At 51.0% G+C, this 16,263-nt stretch overlaps 1 protein-coding gene across 4 annotated transcripts in view; it reads left to right on the plus strand.

The window, feature by feature from the left end:
* Positions 1 to 953: 953 nt before the first annotated feature.
* The window catches only part of HM13 (histocompatibility minor 13), a 38,278-nt gene continuing 22,968 nt past the window's right edge, over positions 954 to 16,263 (plus strand). For 3 of the 4 annotated variants that reach the window (XM_065921782.1, XM_065921780.1, XM_065921779.1), the window contains exons 1-3: positions 954 to 1,246; positions 8,857 to 8,955; positions 14,006 to 14,088. In XM_065921782.1, the coding sequence (XP_065777854.1) occupies positions 1,064 to 1,246; positions 8,857 to 8,955; positions 14,006 to 14,088 (365 nt within the window). In that variant the 5' untranslated portion in view covers positions 954 to 1,063. The remainder of the gene's footprint in view (positions 1,247 to 8,856; positions 8,956 to 14,005; positions 14,089 to 16,263) is intronic. The other variant, XM_065921781.1, reaches the window with a different exon arrangement.

A 16,263-nucleotide genomic window follows, 5' to 3' on the forward strand; every position in this document is an offset into this window, starting at 1 on the left:
AGTAAAGTGTACTAGAGGAATAATGGAAGAGGATAGACCTTCCCTTCCTGGCTCGAGGTTGGCTTACTTCCTGGGTTCCTGGAGAGCATACTCTTTTCCCACTGCTTGGTCCAGAGTTTCTCCAGTGCTCGGTGCCTGCAGGGTGCAACTCTTCAGTTTATCTGCCACCTACTTTCTCCAGCTCTTAACTAGGGCGTCAGAAGCAGAGCCAGGAACCCCAGACAGCCCAGGCATGCACCCAAGCTCGAGTCACTCCTACCCACACCCTCTCCTCACCCCTGAACACACATTGACACTGAGACCCCCACAGGCCTGGCCATCAGCAAAGCAAGCTGATGTCCCCTTTGTCCCCTGGAACTGGCTGGAACCACTCTGGCCCAAGCCATATACAAAAGTTCACTAGATTCCTAGAGAGAGAGGTCTCTATAAATTATTAATCTCTCTTAACATGCTATATAACATATAACTACACAGTAATATCCTATCTATTGTTTTATTTTTATTCATTTTATTCCTCCCAACACCCCCTCCCATCACACTAAAATGCAAGTTTCATGAGGGCAGGGGCTGACTTTTGCCTGTTTTGTTCCCTTCTGTATCTCCAGAGCCTAGGACAGTGCCTATAATATAATGGGATACTCAGTATTTAAGGAATGAGGGGATGATTAAATATTGGATGAATGCATGCATGTGTAAACAAATTGTTATTCATTAGGAATTTCGGGGAGTAGGACATCCCGGGATTAAGGAGATTGACTGGGAATGGGGAATGGGGTCCTCAGGTCTCCCTCGGAGTGGATGCCCACTGCAGTGGTCCAGAGCTCTTTTCCCTACTACCAGCAAGTTGCTTAGCAACCGGCCTCCTGGCCCTCCGCCGCCGCTAGAGGGCGCGCGGGCGTGGAGACATGAACGCGCACGCGTGCGCGGCGCGGGCCGGCGAGGGAAGCACGTCACTTCCTGTTTCTTTAGGAGAACGTGGCTTTCCCCAGAGCGCCGGATCTTTCCCTCTGCGTCTCCGCTGCAGCGGCCGGAGCTGGAGTCGGACCCCGAGCGCAGCTTCGCCATGGACTCTGCCGTCAGCGACCCGCATAACGGCAGCGCCGAGGCAGGCGGCCCAACCAACGGCACAACGAGGCCGCCTTCCACGCCAGAGGGCATCGCGCTGGCCTACGGGAGCCTCCTGCTCATGGCGCTACTGCCCATCTTCTTCGGCGCCCTGCGTTCCGTGCGCTGCGCCCGCGGCAAGGTAGGGTCCGCGACAAAACCGGGTGCTGTCCACCTCCCACCCTGACACGACTGACACGGACCCTCCCCCCACCCCCGCCTTAGACGGGACAGACACCTCCTCTGTCCGGAAACTCACCCTTCCCAATATCGCCCACCACGGCTTCCCCACCCCAGGCCACATCCCGGGGCTGACCTTAGGTGCCTCAGGATGTGGGCACCCATCCGCGAACCAGGTGCCCGAACTGACACCTTCCTCAAATAGGGACTGGTTTCCATCCCCTTTCGGACCTTGACGCGTCCCTCTCTCTATGCGTCGTGCTGGAAGCCCTGTTGGCAGACCGTCACACTATGATTCGAGCACTGTTTTGAGCCTGCTGGTCCCAGCCAGACCAGCTTCACCCTCGCCTCTGGCTGCTCATTCCATGTGGGACACACCGCATCCCAGGCTCTGGGTCAGCATCCTTCTGTACCTGCCGGGGCGCTGGTCCTAACACCTCCTGAATGGTACAGTCTCTTGTCATTCCTCACCCTACCCGCCTCCCCGGGTAAGTTCTGGAACCCAGGCTCATCCCTAGGCTCTCACACCTGTCCCGCTGGAATCTGTGACCCATAGAGTATAGATTGGGCCCTTGCCCCACCTCAAAAAAAAAAAAAAAACTAAGAAATATTAACTCCTAGAACCCCAGCTCAGGCCCCAGTTTTTTGTATCACTTTCTGGAACCAGTTCCAGTCAGCCAGCTCCTCAGTACTTGGCACTTTGGTGCCTCTCTTTTTTAACCAGTCATAGACCCCAAGTTTGCTGGTTTCCTCTTCCCTGCCTAACACCCAAGTCTGGACCTATCCTAGCCTGAGCCCAGACCCTATTCCTAACCCTGTTCCCACCCCAGACCCTGACCCTACCTCAAAGTAGTTCCTCTCTTCATGCCCCTTAAGACAGTCCTTCCACCAAATTGGAGTAACTCAGCTGAGTTGCTGAGCTGCCATTGGCCTTTCTTGTAAGACTGGGCCAGACTCCATCCCTGGCCTTCAACATCTGTCCTGTTGTATACCTAAGAGGATCCCAGGGCCTTCCACCTCCAGACGTCCTCCCTCCCATCCTCCTTCTCTATCCGAAGCTCTCTCTAGCCTGTTGCACCAATGGCTTCTCACTTCCTGTCAGCCTGTCAGTCATCCTCCACCAGCTCCTGATCTGTGGCTCCCTGCTGCTCCTCCCCCACCCAAACCTGAAGTTGAACCTTAGCGGAAGCTCTCTTACCCAAGGAGGGCAGACCCACAAAACAGCTGCTGCTTTTGAAACTGCTCAAACCCAGGTTCTTGAAACATTACCCAACTTGAGCAGTGGCTGGGGCCTGCCACCTTTATTTTCCCAAGATGGGAGAACTTGCTGCTGGTTCCCTCTAGGTCAGATGCAGGGGGGATTGGTCAGGCAGGGCTTAGGTGGCCCCATTTGCCTTACTCTTCTGCCTCTTCTAAGCAGAGTTCAGGTGGCTTTCAGCCTCCCTGTTGTGCCATACAGGCAAACACTTGGTGCAGGGAGAAATTCCGAAATAGATCAGGACAAAGGAGGTGAAGGGCAGTGTGGAATGAGCTAGGCACTTGATGTGAGGGGCTCCCCAAACTTGAGTAATTCTCCATAGCGCCTTCTACACATGAATTACTAATCTCTTTAGAAAACACCTTCCAAACAACAGAATTTCCTGAACCTCCACTGTTGTCCAGGACAGAGGGATGCTGCAAAGATGAGTGGGTCAGAGCCCTATCACCAAGGAGTTTAGGTGTCTGGATGAGTGGGGAATAACTAGATCTGAGATTGTAATACAAGTAGTACTGCAGGGTTTAGGGAGAATATTGAGCACGCCTGGAGCTGGGCAGGGCAGCCTTGTGCTGGAGGTGGGCTCGAGCCTTCATGTAGAGGTTGAATTTCAGCCAGAAGACATTTGAAGCAAAGAAAACTAGGGAAGTAGCTGCACATGGCAGTTTTTTGGAGTTGGTGGAAGGTCTGGAGTGGCTGGAGCCGAGGGTAAGAATAGAAAAGAACTTTAGATCTACTGTAGCATCTAAATACCTCTCCCCAGCATCTCCTGAGAGACAGGGGGATTGGAAGACGATATGGAATTACAAACAGCTTGACCATTAGTAGCCTCCAGCTGCCAGGGTATCCTAAAGCTTACAAGCCTTCACTCTGAGTCTCTCAGCTACTGACTGAGGCAGGCAGAGCCAGTTTTATTATCACCATGGTAGAGAGAAACTGAGAGGCAGAGAAATGATTTCTCTGCCAGTTAGGGGCAGAACCAGGTGTTCCTAGTCCTGGGCTCTCTCCTGGGTGCAGTTGCCTGCATCATACAAGTGGCATTTTGGCCTGGGGAGAGGAGAGGCCAAATGACTCCCATTTTCTACCCTGAGTCATGTTTCCATGATCATTTGACAAGGAAAGAAAAGTTAGCTTGGGGGCCCAGGAATTTTGATTTCTCACTAGTGTTGGACCCCCACTGCCAGCTGAGAGAGGGCATGTGAGGACAAAATTCTCCCTGGAGCCAAGTTGTCCGTGACAGAGAGAGTTGTGAAATCGTGGGAGGAGAAGGTGAAGCGTCCAGGAGTGTGTTGGGAGGAAGTAGCCATTGGCACAGCCATCCAAGAGCAATGCCTATCCCTGTCTGAGACCTGTGTTCCCAAAAGGGAGCAGGTCCCAAGAACAGCTACCCATCAGATCGATTCAAAGGCCTTTGGCTGGTAACTCCGAGGAGCCCCCCAGCCAGCTGGACTGGGCTCCTGCTCTATGCCAGGCCCTGGGCTGACTACCAGGAGTGCCAGACGAAGAGGCCAAGCCTTGCCCTCACAGAGCTCAGTCCCCAACGAGAAATAGCTGTGTGACCAGCCAACTGCTCCAGGAGGCAGCCATGATCTTTGCCAGGGTGGGCAAAAGCTCAGCGGGCAGGACAGGAGAGGGAGATGTAGGACCACAGGCATGTTCTGGGAGGCGGTGAGCAGTTTGATGCGAGTCCAGTACAGGTGCTGGGGTGAGATAACAGGAAGATTCTGCAGGAACCTGCAGCCTTTCTGAGGTATGGAATCCCGAAGGCAACGCGACAGCTAATCTTCATAGCCACTACATGTTTTGTGTTTGTAAAAGTTCAGGCAACACAGAAGCATGAAGGAAATCTCGCCCCATACCACTTCCTTGGAAGTAACCCAGTTTGTTTGGTCTGTGCATCCTTCCCCGCCTTTTTCTGTGCGTATACAGACATGTACGTGCTCATCTGTGTACACATATGTAAATTTATTTTTATAAAAAATGGGATTTTGCAGTGTATACTGCTCTGAAACCTGATTCTTTTTTTTTCTCCAAAGCAGTATGTCTCAGTCATTCTCCTATGTCGGTACATGTAGACTTATCTTGTTGTTTTATGGCGGGGAGGGGTAGGTTACGCACACTTGTGGTACAGAATTCCAGAAGGACTGAGCAAAATCTCCCTCCCACCCCAGCTGCCCAGTTTCCCTCCCCAGAGGCATCCGCTACTACCTCTTTCTTGGATATCCATCGAGAGGTGTCTGTGCCTCTGCAAGCAAATAAGCTCACACTTCCTCCCATCTTTGTTGTATAACTGTTGCCCTTTGTTGTTTCCGTTGTTTAGTCGCTCAGTGGTGTCCGACTCTTTGAGACCCAATGGACTGTAGCCCACCAGGCTTCTCTCTCCATGGGATTCTCCAGGCAAGAATACTGGAGTGGGTTGCCGTTTCCTTTTCCAGGGAATCTTCCCAACCTAGGGATCGAACCCAGGGCTCCTGGCGCATCTCCTGCATTCCAAGCAGATTTGTTACTGGGGAAGTCCACATTTTGTTGTAGACACACTCTTCTTTGCACCTTGCTGTTTCGACCACTTATATGCTTCAAATCTAACACACCAGCACACATGGAGAAGTTATGTTTTTTGATAGCTGTATGATGTCCCCCTGTACCCCACAACCATGATTCTCAAAGTGTAATCCCTGTACCAGCAGCAGCAGCAGCACCTGGAAACTTGTTAGAAACACGTATCTGTTCACAGGCCCTACTGCCAATTCTGACATGTGCTCAGGTATGAGGACCCCTGATTTGGAGTCCTCCGCTAGTCAGTTATTGTGTCAATCTGCTATCATAAGCCATGCTGAAATTAATCTCATTACACATTTGTTACTTCATGCTTCTCTGTGTATTTGTAGGGTAAATTCCTTGAAATCGATTTGCTGGGTCAGAGGCTCTATGCATGTTTAATTTCGATGGATTTCATCAAGTTATCTAGTGCAGAGGTTGTACCAGTTGATACTCCCACCCGCAGTGACCTTGATTCTCATTTAATGGCTGCTTGGTAGTCCGTTCTCCAGAGGTTTCTGAGCTGTTGTGCAATGTGATCAGGTCCTTTAGAAAGAGCTCCTGATAAAGGAGAAGGCAGGCGGGAAGGGGCTGGTGAAGTGGAGCTCGTGGAGACGGCAGTGGAGGGTGAAGGACTGGGGTGGGGGTAGTTTGGGAGATGCTTGGGTGAGTAAGTGCACATGCAGTGAGGAGAGGAGACCTGGGATGACAGAATGGTCCATGAATCCCAGATCCTTTGTAGGGCATGGCCTGGAAGCAGAACTCCCAGAGCTCCAGCAGAGCCAATGACTTGAATGAAGTTGGCATCCTTCTTCCCTTGCCGCTTTTGCTTCCACCCTGATAACTAAGCATCCAGAGTGTCACTGAAAGCTAAATTTATTTCTGCTCTTTGTGTCAGCTCCCAGCCACTCACACCCACCCCAGGAGCCATTGTATTTGCATACGAACATCTAGTTTAAAAACCCAAATTGAATCAGTGGCGAATCCAGCCAACTTCTAGTATACTTATAACTACAAAGGTTCTGTTGCTGTCAGGATTCTGTTCCTCAGAAAAGTCACAGGCCCCCTGAGCATCTTGACATAACTTTCCAGCAGAAATTTCCAGATAGGAAAGGCAGAGGACATCTAGGGGGTAATAGCCAAGAGTTTGCGCTCTGGAACCAGACTGCCTCAGCATGCCTCCTGGCTCTGCCACTTGGGCAGCTGTGTGACCTTAAAGCAAGTTATATCACCTCTCTGAGCCTCGGTTTCCTTATCTGTAAAATGGAGGTATTAAAAGTACCTGCTGCCTGGGGCTATTGTGAGGATGAAATCATGTCAAGCACCTAGAATGCTTGGCACCTAGAAAGCCCTCAGTAAATGTTGTCAGTGTTACTGTCCTGGTCAGTCAGATTTCAAGTCTTCTGTGCTGACTCAACATTGCACGTGGGGTATTTCTAACAGTCACATGCAGAAGGCCAGATTTGACCGTGTGGTGGAGCATCTGTCCAACCTGCTTTGCCATCAGGTAATATTAAGCCTCTTCCCACCCAGGATCCTGGGCTGAATTGACGTGAATGTGTGGAAACGAGCAGTGACACCGGTTTGCAGGTGATGCCAGAGTCTGTGGGTCCTTTCACACCACGTGGCCTGCGTCTGCAGGTCCCTTGCCCGTAAACGCTGCTTGTACACAAAGCAGACTCCTCAACTCATTCAGCATTTATCTGGCTCCTACTGCATGCCAGACTCTGTGCTTGGCCTTCACAGCTTTGCTTAAGTAATATCTGCTCTAACCACCCTGACACTCCCTGCTTCCTTGCAGAAGTAGTGTCCTGTCCACTTTCGTGTGACTCCTTTGTACATAATAATAATGCAATTTGTACAAGTGGTGGGAAGCTCAAGGCACAACACCAAGTACTTCCAATGCAAAAATCATTGAATCCTGGCAACCCATTTTACAGCTGAGGAAATTGAGGCTCTGAGAAAGAAAATAACTTGCCCAAGGTCCCACCGCTGAGAAGCAGAGCTGGCAGTGGGGCTGGGCCCGCTGACGTCAGAGCCCTCCCTCCACCACTGGGTACTCATGCCACGTATGGCGGCAGTTCTACCACGGGTCACGCTACGCGGGGATATTCTGTTTACGTGTCAAGGTCTTGGCTGACCCTTCTGTGAACACTTTAAGGTCATTTAATTTTGTGCCCACCCTGCTGCTACACAGAAATGCAGTGACTCTGTGGCGGTCCACCGAAAGGGCCGTGAACTTATCCACACCCTACTGCACAGTACTGCCAAATGCAGAAACCAAGGGCTGGGAGGAAGGAAGGAAGATGGGCCTGCTTCTCCGTGTCATTATTGCTCATCTGCTCCTAGCGGAGCTGCCAGAGAGTGACTCACACAGCTACCTGGTCCTTTCAGAGGGGAGGATCTCCCTCTGAATACAGCCCCGGCTGTATTGGAGTTTGGCTTAGGGCCTCTCCACTTGCCCCTCCCTGATAATCACAGCTCCTTACAGCCACAGTACTTTAGTTTGCCAGGTTCTTTGACATCTCATTTGATTTAAGCCTCTTGGCCCTTTTAGAGGTAAGTAAAGCTATAGATAGCGTTGTTCTGTTTGACAGATGAGTGAACTGAGACTCAGAGAGCGCACGATCTGCCTGAGTCACCCAGCAAGTCATTGTTAGAGCAGTCACTCCAGGTGCATCGTCATGCAGGGACGGTCGCTGGGTCCTTGTGGACTGTGAGCACAGAAGTGGATGGAGAGCCTCATGGTCCTGAAAGCTTTTGACTTTTAGATTTATATTTAAAATTTTTTTAATATGAATTTAAACCAGAATTATTGGAGAAGGAAATGGCAACACACTTCAGAATTCTTGCCTGGAAAATCCCATGTCAGAGGAGCCTGCTGGGCTACAGTTCATGGGGATGCAGAGTCAAACACGGCTGAACGACTAAACAACAGCCAGAATTACACCAATATAGATTTTCATTAGAAACTCTTTTTGTCATGAATTCCATGGAGCTGATTTAACTTTCTGTGTTGTACTGTTAATTCCATTTTCCATTTTTTTTTCCATTTTAATAGTACTGAAGTGATTTTGCTTGCACGCAGTTGTTTCATGTAGATATTTATCCTCTGTCAGCTCTATACCCAGATCCCATTCCTGCTCACTCTTTTATCTGCCATTGTGAGTTTAATTGTGGCTTGTACTCTGACCAGATTCATTTTCCCAGTCATACTTCTTGAGTTTGAGTTTCATCAAGATTTGCTTCTCCTTGCAGTTGTTGTCTTCCCAATGCTCAGTTTTAGCCATTGTTAGTTTTGGTTTGTTGTTGGTCTATTTCCACTTATAATATTCACTACCTACTGGATAAAAGATTGACCATATTTACTCCTCAGCTAACCTGTAAGAAAACTGGAAGTTGTCCTCATGAGGCCTAGGACTGCTCTCCTGTCACCAGTGTCCACTGTTTTCTCTTCCAGTTGTTAGGTACCCACTGCCTCTGCCACACATGCACTGGGTCTTCCCGGGACTGTCCCTGTCGGGGTCCCAGTCTCTTCAATAGCAAGTCAGTGGGATCAGAGCATCCTGCCCCAGGGTGGATAGACAGTAGCCGTGGCAGAGGGAACAGCACTAGCAAAGCCTTGTGTTGGGAAAACATGGGGACCCCTGAGGCACCTCCGTGACCAGGCAGAAAGTGGGGAGATGAATGAGCTGTTGTGGCACCGGGTTCCCACCAGCTTCCAACCCTTGGAGGCCAGAACCAGTCCCCTCTCTCAGCGTGGCCTTTCTTTCATCTAGAACGCCTCGGACATGCCCGAGACCATCACCAGTCGGGACGCTGCCCGCTTCCCCATCATCGCCAGCTGCACCCTCTTGGGACTCTACCTCTTTTTCAAAGTAAGTCCTCTGTCACCTGGTGTGTCATTTGGTTTAAATAACTTTATTTTATTTTGTTCTGTTTTTCCCATCACAGGAGACATGCATGTTCATTTCTAGAAAATAAAGAGCAAGAAAAGTAATAACAATTCACCCCTCGACCCACTTCCCTGCTGTGATGCCGGGGGGCTCCTTCCCACCAGTCTTTAGTTCCCTTCTCCGTGGAGCTTTCTGTTCTGTTCTGTTTTGATTTCATTGTACTCTCCATGTTGGGGTGGGGTATAGCTGTGTCTCGGACATACCTCTACTATACTAATTGCTTTTCTTTTTTTTTTTTTAATCTATCGAGGTTTATTTTCCCAATAAAAGTTACACAGGCTCAGTGTTGAAAACCTGGAAAGCACAGAAAAGTAAAAAGGGGAAAACAGCAGCCATCCAAACCCCCCCTGCCAGAGACAGTCACAGAGCCCCTTTGGAGGTGTGTCCTTCCTCTGCATGGTCCCCCGTAGCTGTGACCACGTGGCGTGCTCAGTCCTGCAGCTGCTTCCCTCACTTCACATTGATAACCTCATAAGCATTTTCTCATGTACCGCAAACTCGCAAACTTTTTATCTTAGAAGAACGTGTACTGTTTTCTGATGGCAAAAGTAAGTTATGCAGAAAACTGAGGAGAAAAATATACAGGTCATCACCATTAACACCTTGGCATATCTCCTTTCAGACTCTTCATAAGCATATTTTTAACGTAATTATAGTCATTTTATAACTTCTTTTTAAAAATAACACAGTACAGGCCCTTTTTTCCTGGTCATTGAAAATTTTTCAGGGGTAACTTTTTTTTTCTTTGCTACCCTTCATGGCCTGTGCATGGTTCTAGTTCCCTGACCAGGGATTGAACCTGTGCTCCCTGCAGTGGAAGTGCAAAGTCCTAGCCATTGGACCACGAGGAAAGTCCTTCCTTAAGGATCCCTTTTCATTTACATTATAAAAATACATGTATGTAGTTTAAAAAAAATTTTTTTTTCAATTTAAGAGAAGATGCAAGTAAACCATAATACTCTCCCCAGCATAGTTTCTTATGAGTTACTCCATTATGCATAGATCTACAATTATGTAAAAATTTTCAAACAACTATATATACATCAAACATACAGTTCTTACCAGGGAGATATTTTTGTCTGAGCACCGTCAGATCTGCCTCGTTCTCTGTAACAGCTGCTTGTGGTTCTGTTTCGCGGATGCACCCTGAGGGGGCATCCAGCGGTGGGAAGCCCCAGCCCTGCAGCCGTGGGCATCGTTGCGGGCGCCTCTCGGCACGGTCACATGTTGTCGGGTGTATCTGCAGTAGGGCTGCCAGCTCACACAGCATCTCCATGTGGTAATCAGAACAAATGGTGCCACATCCCTCTGATTTTACCAGTTTACGTGCCCTCTGACGGTTACAAGTGTGCTGGCTTCCCTGTGCTCCCACCTACCCCGAGCAGCATCAAAATCCTTTACTTTTACCAGTCTGTGGGTGAGTCAAAAACGCCTGCTTCCCGTTCCATCGTCCCTCGTTATTGGATCAGAACCACCCCTTTTAATGATTTCAGAATATCCCTCCCAGGCAGGTACGCCACGGCTGGCTGACAGCACCCCCCTCGCTTCACGCAGAAAACGTAGTTATGATTTTTACTCTTGTTAGTAAGAAGGCATCGGATAACATTAGGTGTTCACTGTTTTTTTCCTTTCTTCCCGGACCTCGGGAGAAGAGGTGGATTTCTCACTTGCTTCAGTTCACAGCACACCGCCATCAGCCACGCCAGGCCGCCCGCCTTGTTTTCTTCACCCCTGACACCCATCTCCATTTTCCACCTTCACTTCCCTTCACCAGACGCACCTGCCCTCATGCATTTGTGTCCTTGGACATGTGTCTTTTTCAAAGATGTATGGTCTGGGTGTATCTGTGTGTCTTTGGAGAGAGTCTCGTCTCCATACGGAGCACCGTGTTCCTTTCCCTTCTCCCCTGTACCCTTGCCGTCTCTCCGTGACTCCGTGTACATGAGCACGGTGCATCCGACTTGGCTTTTGGCAGCTATTTCTCAAGTCTCTACTGTACTAAGTGCTAGGAATACACACCCAGGCCTTTGCCTCGGGACCATCTAATATTTTCAGTATTTAGGATTGATTCCTTACACTCGATTCCCCAGAAAGAAATTCCTGGCAGCAGAGGGTATGAACATTTTTATTTAAGGCTCCAGACACCTGTTGCTCAGCTTGTCCTCCTCTCCAGGCAGGTAAGCCCCAGCCTGCCTTGTGCCAGAGGACACAGTGTCCATCCCCGCCGAGTCACCAGAGTGTCATGTTGTGATTTCTGAAAGGCAGCTGCCTGGATAACACAGGCACCAGTTTCTTCCCAAACTCCAGGCTGACCACTGGATGTGGTTTGCATAACAGTGGCTCTCACTCTCTCCTTCGGCCCCTTTCCTCCTCTCCTGGTTAGGGCACCGGAGTTTGTTGCATTTCTCAAGATCATAAAATTTGCCTTATTGCACCTCATTTAAACCTGATTGCTTTGAGGCAGCTTACGAAAATTAAATCCAATAGCATAAGGAAAATAAAGGAAGAAATTGAGGTAAAGGAGAAAAAAGGATAAAATAGTAGAAAGCAAGGAAGCTTTGGGTGAGGACCCTACCCAGACCCTATGCTCTAGACTCTGCAGACTTGTACTCCTGCCAGAAGTGCCCCTGACACGGGTATAGCCCTGACTTTCCAGCAGCCGAAGCACAAGTTCAGAATTGGCGCACAATTCGTAGTCCACACAGTCAAGCTGACCAGAAGCTCAGAGACATGAGCAAAAGGAAGTTTTTTCCCCGGGCCCTTGTTAAAAGAGCACTGTGTGAGGGGGTAGCACATCCTTGCGAGTTAACTCGGCCCACATGCCTGTGCCGGTAGGAGCGTTCGCCCTGTGGCCTGTTCAGTCCGTCTACAAGTCTCTGTTGAGAACTCACGCCGGGTGCTGTGCTGGGTGCGGGACACTGCAGTGGGGAAAGCAGCTGGCCCACCCCTGCCCCCTAGGAGCTTGAAGTGGTGGAGACAGACACCAGTCTAGCAATCAGTAGATAAACATGCGGTGAGAGCCTTGGGAAGCGCTGTGGAGTCAAGGCTTGTAGCGCCAGAACAGCTCGCAAGGACCTGCCCCTGCCCAAGCCGCCACCTCAGACAGCAGCCCCTTACCTGCCTCGCTGCTCAGCCGGGGACCCTAGACATGCCCTCCCCTCCACAGCCCGCAGCCCTGGGCACATCCTGCTTCTCTAGCCCAGAGATCTGGAGTCTGACCCCTCTCGTCATGTCTTCCATCCTCCCACACGCAGTGCCCTCCTGGCTGGGCTGTCACCTCGGACCTCGGCCCTGTGGGGTGTGCCTTCCACACCGCTGCAGAGAGATCCTCTCAGGCCATCAGACCAGGTCACAGCCTCGCCCTCAGCCCTGCCTCACCAGCGCGTCTTACCCAGACGAAGCTAAAGCCTTGTTCACAGCTCTGCAGGTTCCGTCTCCCTCCTACCATCCCAGCCTCGTCTCCTGACGCTCTCCTTCCTCGCTCAGCTCCAGGCCTACAGACCCTCACTGCTCCCCGCACACGGGAACACAAGGCCCCCTCAGGACCTGTGCACCCACCCTTCCCTCTGCCTCCAGGGCTCTTCCCGCAGACATGCTCACAGCCGCTCCCGTACTTCCTTCAGGTCTGCTCCTAAGTGAAGCGTCGGAGGCTTTCCTGGGCCCCCTGAATGACAGTCCCACCCCACTCTGCTCGCACTGCTGTGCTTTTCTTAGCATCCATCTCCACCTGACGGTGTGTTGCACGTTCATCTCTTTTGAGATTCTCCCTCTCTGGCGCCTGAACTCTGTGAGAGCAGGGGCTTTTCTGTCTATTCCAATGCTGAGCACGGTGTGCGGCACGTAGCAGACGGTAAACATGAGCTGAATTAATGAAGGTCATGTCGAGGAAAGCTGCTCAGAAGCCCAAGTGAGGAGAAGAGAGCTTCCCAGACAGAGGGGCACGTGCCTGGGCCGCCCACAGGTGGGAACATACCACACCAAGGCCAGTGTGGTGCGAGCTGCAGCCACGGAGGCCCGCGGTGGTCACCACGAGGACATGAGAAGCCAAGGAGAGGATGTGGACTCGAGCAGGGAAGCTGCTGAGAGGTGTTAAGCAGGGGAGCAAGGTGATCAGACAGGCGTTTAAACAGATCCAAGAACAGCCTCGTTTGAGAGTGGTCAGTGGCCCCGTGTTCCACCCCGCAGCACATTATTTCCCCCCCAGTAAGAGGGCCTCACAATAACAAAAGACGATACGATACTGTGACCGTGGAGCCATATAGCGCAGCCTTCCCAAAGTCCAGAGTTAACAACATGTGACCACTGGCTCTGGAGCCCTGTGAGAGAGAACGTTCCTCAGGTTCACCCAAAATAAGACCCTAAAGCATCTGTCAGGAGTCAGAGCTTCAGGCAGCATTGTGGGAGAGGTGGCCCAGGAGAGGATGGAGAGTGAGCAGGGTGCAGATAACTCATAACTGGGTGGCCACCCACAGGCTCCCTCAGCTTTTGAGCAGAGAGGAGGAAGCTTGGAAGAGTTTGTTCTGGGGTTCAAACGGCTCTCTTGGGACTTTGAACATCAGGCTCCCCTCCCCTGTGACTGCCACACACACACACACACACACACAGACACACATAAACACAGACACACACACACACCCCCGCCCCCCCCCCCCCCGTTCCCTGTCTCCAAGTGGAACCACCAAGGGCAGACCTGCAGGCTCCTTCAGTCAGTTCAGTTCAGTCGCTCAGTTGTGTCCGACTCTTAGCGACCACTTGGGGAGGCATATCTGAGGGCTTGAGGGTGCTTCCCTTTTTCCCATTGCCAGAGAAACTGGAAGCCCCCACACTTCCCAGTACCATTTGAGATTCTTCTTGACACTGTTCCCCAACTCCAGAGTGGGGAGACCATCTCCAGAAGAAAAGCAGGGAGTCTGGTTTCCTCATAGCCTCCGACAACCCTGACGTCCTGTTTCTCTTTGTATCTCTGCCTCAGATATTCTCCCAGGAGTACATCAACCTCTTGCTGTCCATGTATTTCTTCGTGCTGGGAATCCTGGCCCTGTCCCACACCATCAGGTCAGAAGGCATCTCTGCGACCTTTGAAGCAGCTTTCTCAAGAGCCAGTACAGGGTCTCGGATGAGAACGTGACCTTTGGCGTCATTCAGAGCCAGGTTTGAATCCTGGCTGTAAAAACCCAAGGGAACTTTTCCCCCGTGTTATACTGTGGGTGACCCTGCATGAGAACCAGAGCCTCTCTGGGCCACGGTTTTTTTCCAAGGAAGGATAAGACGGTCCGGTGGGTGTTCGCCACCACGGTTGTTGGGAAAATTATCTGTGAACAGTAATGTCGTGGTAGTTGTCACAGTACTGAGATGAGTGATGCCGGTGCCACCTGCTGGGTGTCGTGGCTGCTGCGCACGCGTGAAGCTGGCTTCTTGTGGTCTCACCTCCTAAGAGAGCAAGGCAGTATTGAGAGCAGTTAGGAGCACAGGCTCTGGAATTTGACTACCTGACTTGGAATCCAGACTCTGCCACTTAATAGCCCTGTGACTTTGGGCAGGTTACTTAATCTCTCTGTCCTCAATTTCCTCACCTGAATGTGAAGGAAAATGATCATACCTTTCTCATCGGTCATGTAGAAACTTTTAGGACAGTATCTGACACTCAGTATGTTCAGTAGCTATTAGCCATTGTTGTTATCACTGTAATCTGTTGCTTTTAATCCTATGACACATTCAGAAACTGAAGCTCAGAGACGTTAAGAAATTTGCTAGGATGACACAGCTGATAAGCAGCAGAGCAAAGATTCAAATCTGAGTTTCTGTGGCCGCAGAGCCCATCCTCTTCACTGCCACCCTGCTCAGATCATCACGTGCTGTGTCTGTTCAGTGGGGATAAAGGAACTAAGCCGGGAGTCCTCGGGTGGGGCACTTACCCAATGGGAGTGGTGCCCCCAGCCCAGCCCCTGGCTGTGACTGCACAATCACCCCAGCCTGCTTCCATCTGGCCCCTTGAAGAGGTACAGCCTCAGGCTGACAACCACGGAGGTGGTCAGCAGACCAGGAAAAGTTCCTGGAAGGCAGGAACGCAACTTGAACGCAGCCCTGAAGGGTAGGAACCCCGAATGAGGGTGTAGGAGGGAGAGGGCAGGCCAGGAGCCAGAAGGTCTGTGCATATTGTAGGTGCAGTCAGGACCTTCCCAGAGCAGTCAGAGAGGAAGAGCAGGATCCTCAGGGAAGCCCTGGGAGTTGGAGTTTGGCCTGGTTCCTTGAGGCAGGACCTGGGAGTCAAGAATGTGGGCCCAAGAGGCAGTCAGACCTGGAACCAAGGCTCAAGTTACTCAAGCTCTCTGAGCATCAGTTTCTTCACCTATAAAATGGAGATACGGGGAGTAGCTCCTTGGAGGGGCGTGGGAACGTTCAAGTGAGCATGTCTGTGACATGCCCAGAGCAAGAGGGTATGTCCAGAGCCCACCGAGGGTGAGAGCAGCTGGCTCGAGTCACACAGCCACATGGGACTGAGGTCAGTGTTGTCTTCAACTTCACCCACCTTCACCCACAAGGCCGTGTTCTAGGGCCACACTCCACCCCCAACCCCCCCAGTCCTTCTGAAGATCCTGACTGACGAGCCCAGCAAGATAGTGGCAGACCTAGTCACCCTTCCTCGATGAACAGACCTCTCCTCTCCTGGTGGACAAGGTGAGGAAGGTCATTTCCCATGCTGGTTGTGCCAGTAACTCAGTTGTGTCCAACTCTGCGACCCCTGGCTGTAGCCCACCAGGCTCATCTGTCCATGGGGATTCTCCAGGAAAGAATACTGGAATGGGTTGCTGTGCCCTTCTCCAGAGGATCTTCCTAACCCAGGGATCAAACCCAGGTTTGATCCCGCATTGCAGGTGGGTTCTTTACTGTCTGAGCACCAGGAAGCCCAAGAATACTGCAGTGGGTAGCCTATCCCTTCTCCAGATCTTCCCAACCCAGGAATCGGACCAGGCTCTGCTGCATTGCAGGTGGATTCTTTACCAGCTGACTTACCAGGGAATCCCATGCTGGTTAGGAGCCCCCCAGTTCTAGCGCATCCCACCCCCACAGCATCTGTGAGAGTCCTTACCACAGCCCAACCACTGCCTTAGCATGAAAGAACCAAATATATTTTGTTTGACCAGGTGCTGAGGAGTTGATTATTTCACTTTATCTCAACAGCCCTACAAGAGAGATCACCAGCCACCTGCCCAGCAGGGTATTTTGAAC

Source organism: Muntiacus reevesi, chromosome 2 (assembly GCF_963930625.1).
Source record: "Muntiacus reevesi chromosome 2, mMunRee1.1, whole genome shotgun sequence".
In the NCBI taxonomy this organism is placed as follows: Eukaryota; Metazoa; Chordata; class Mammalia; order Artiodactyla; family Cervidae; genus Muntiacus; species Muntiacus reevesi.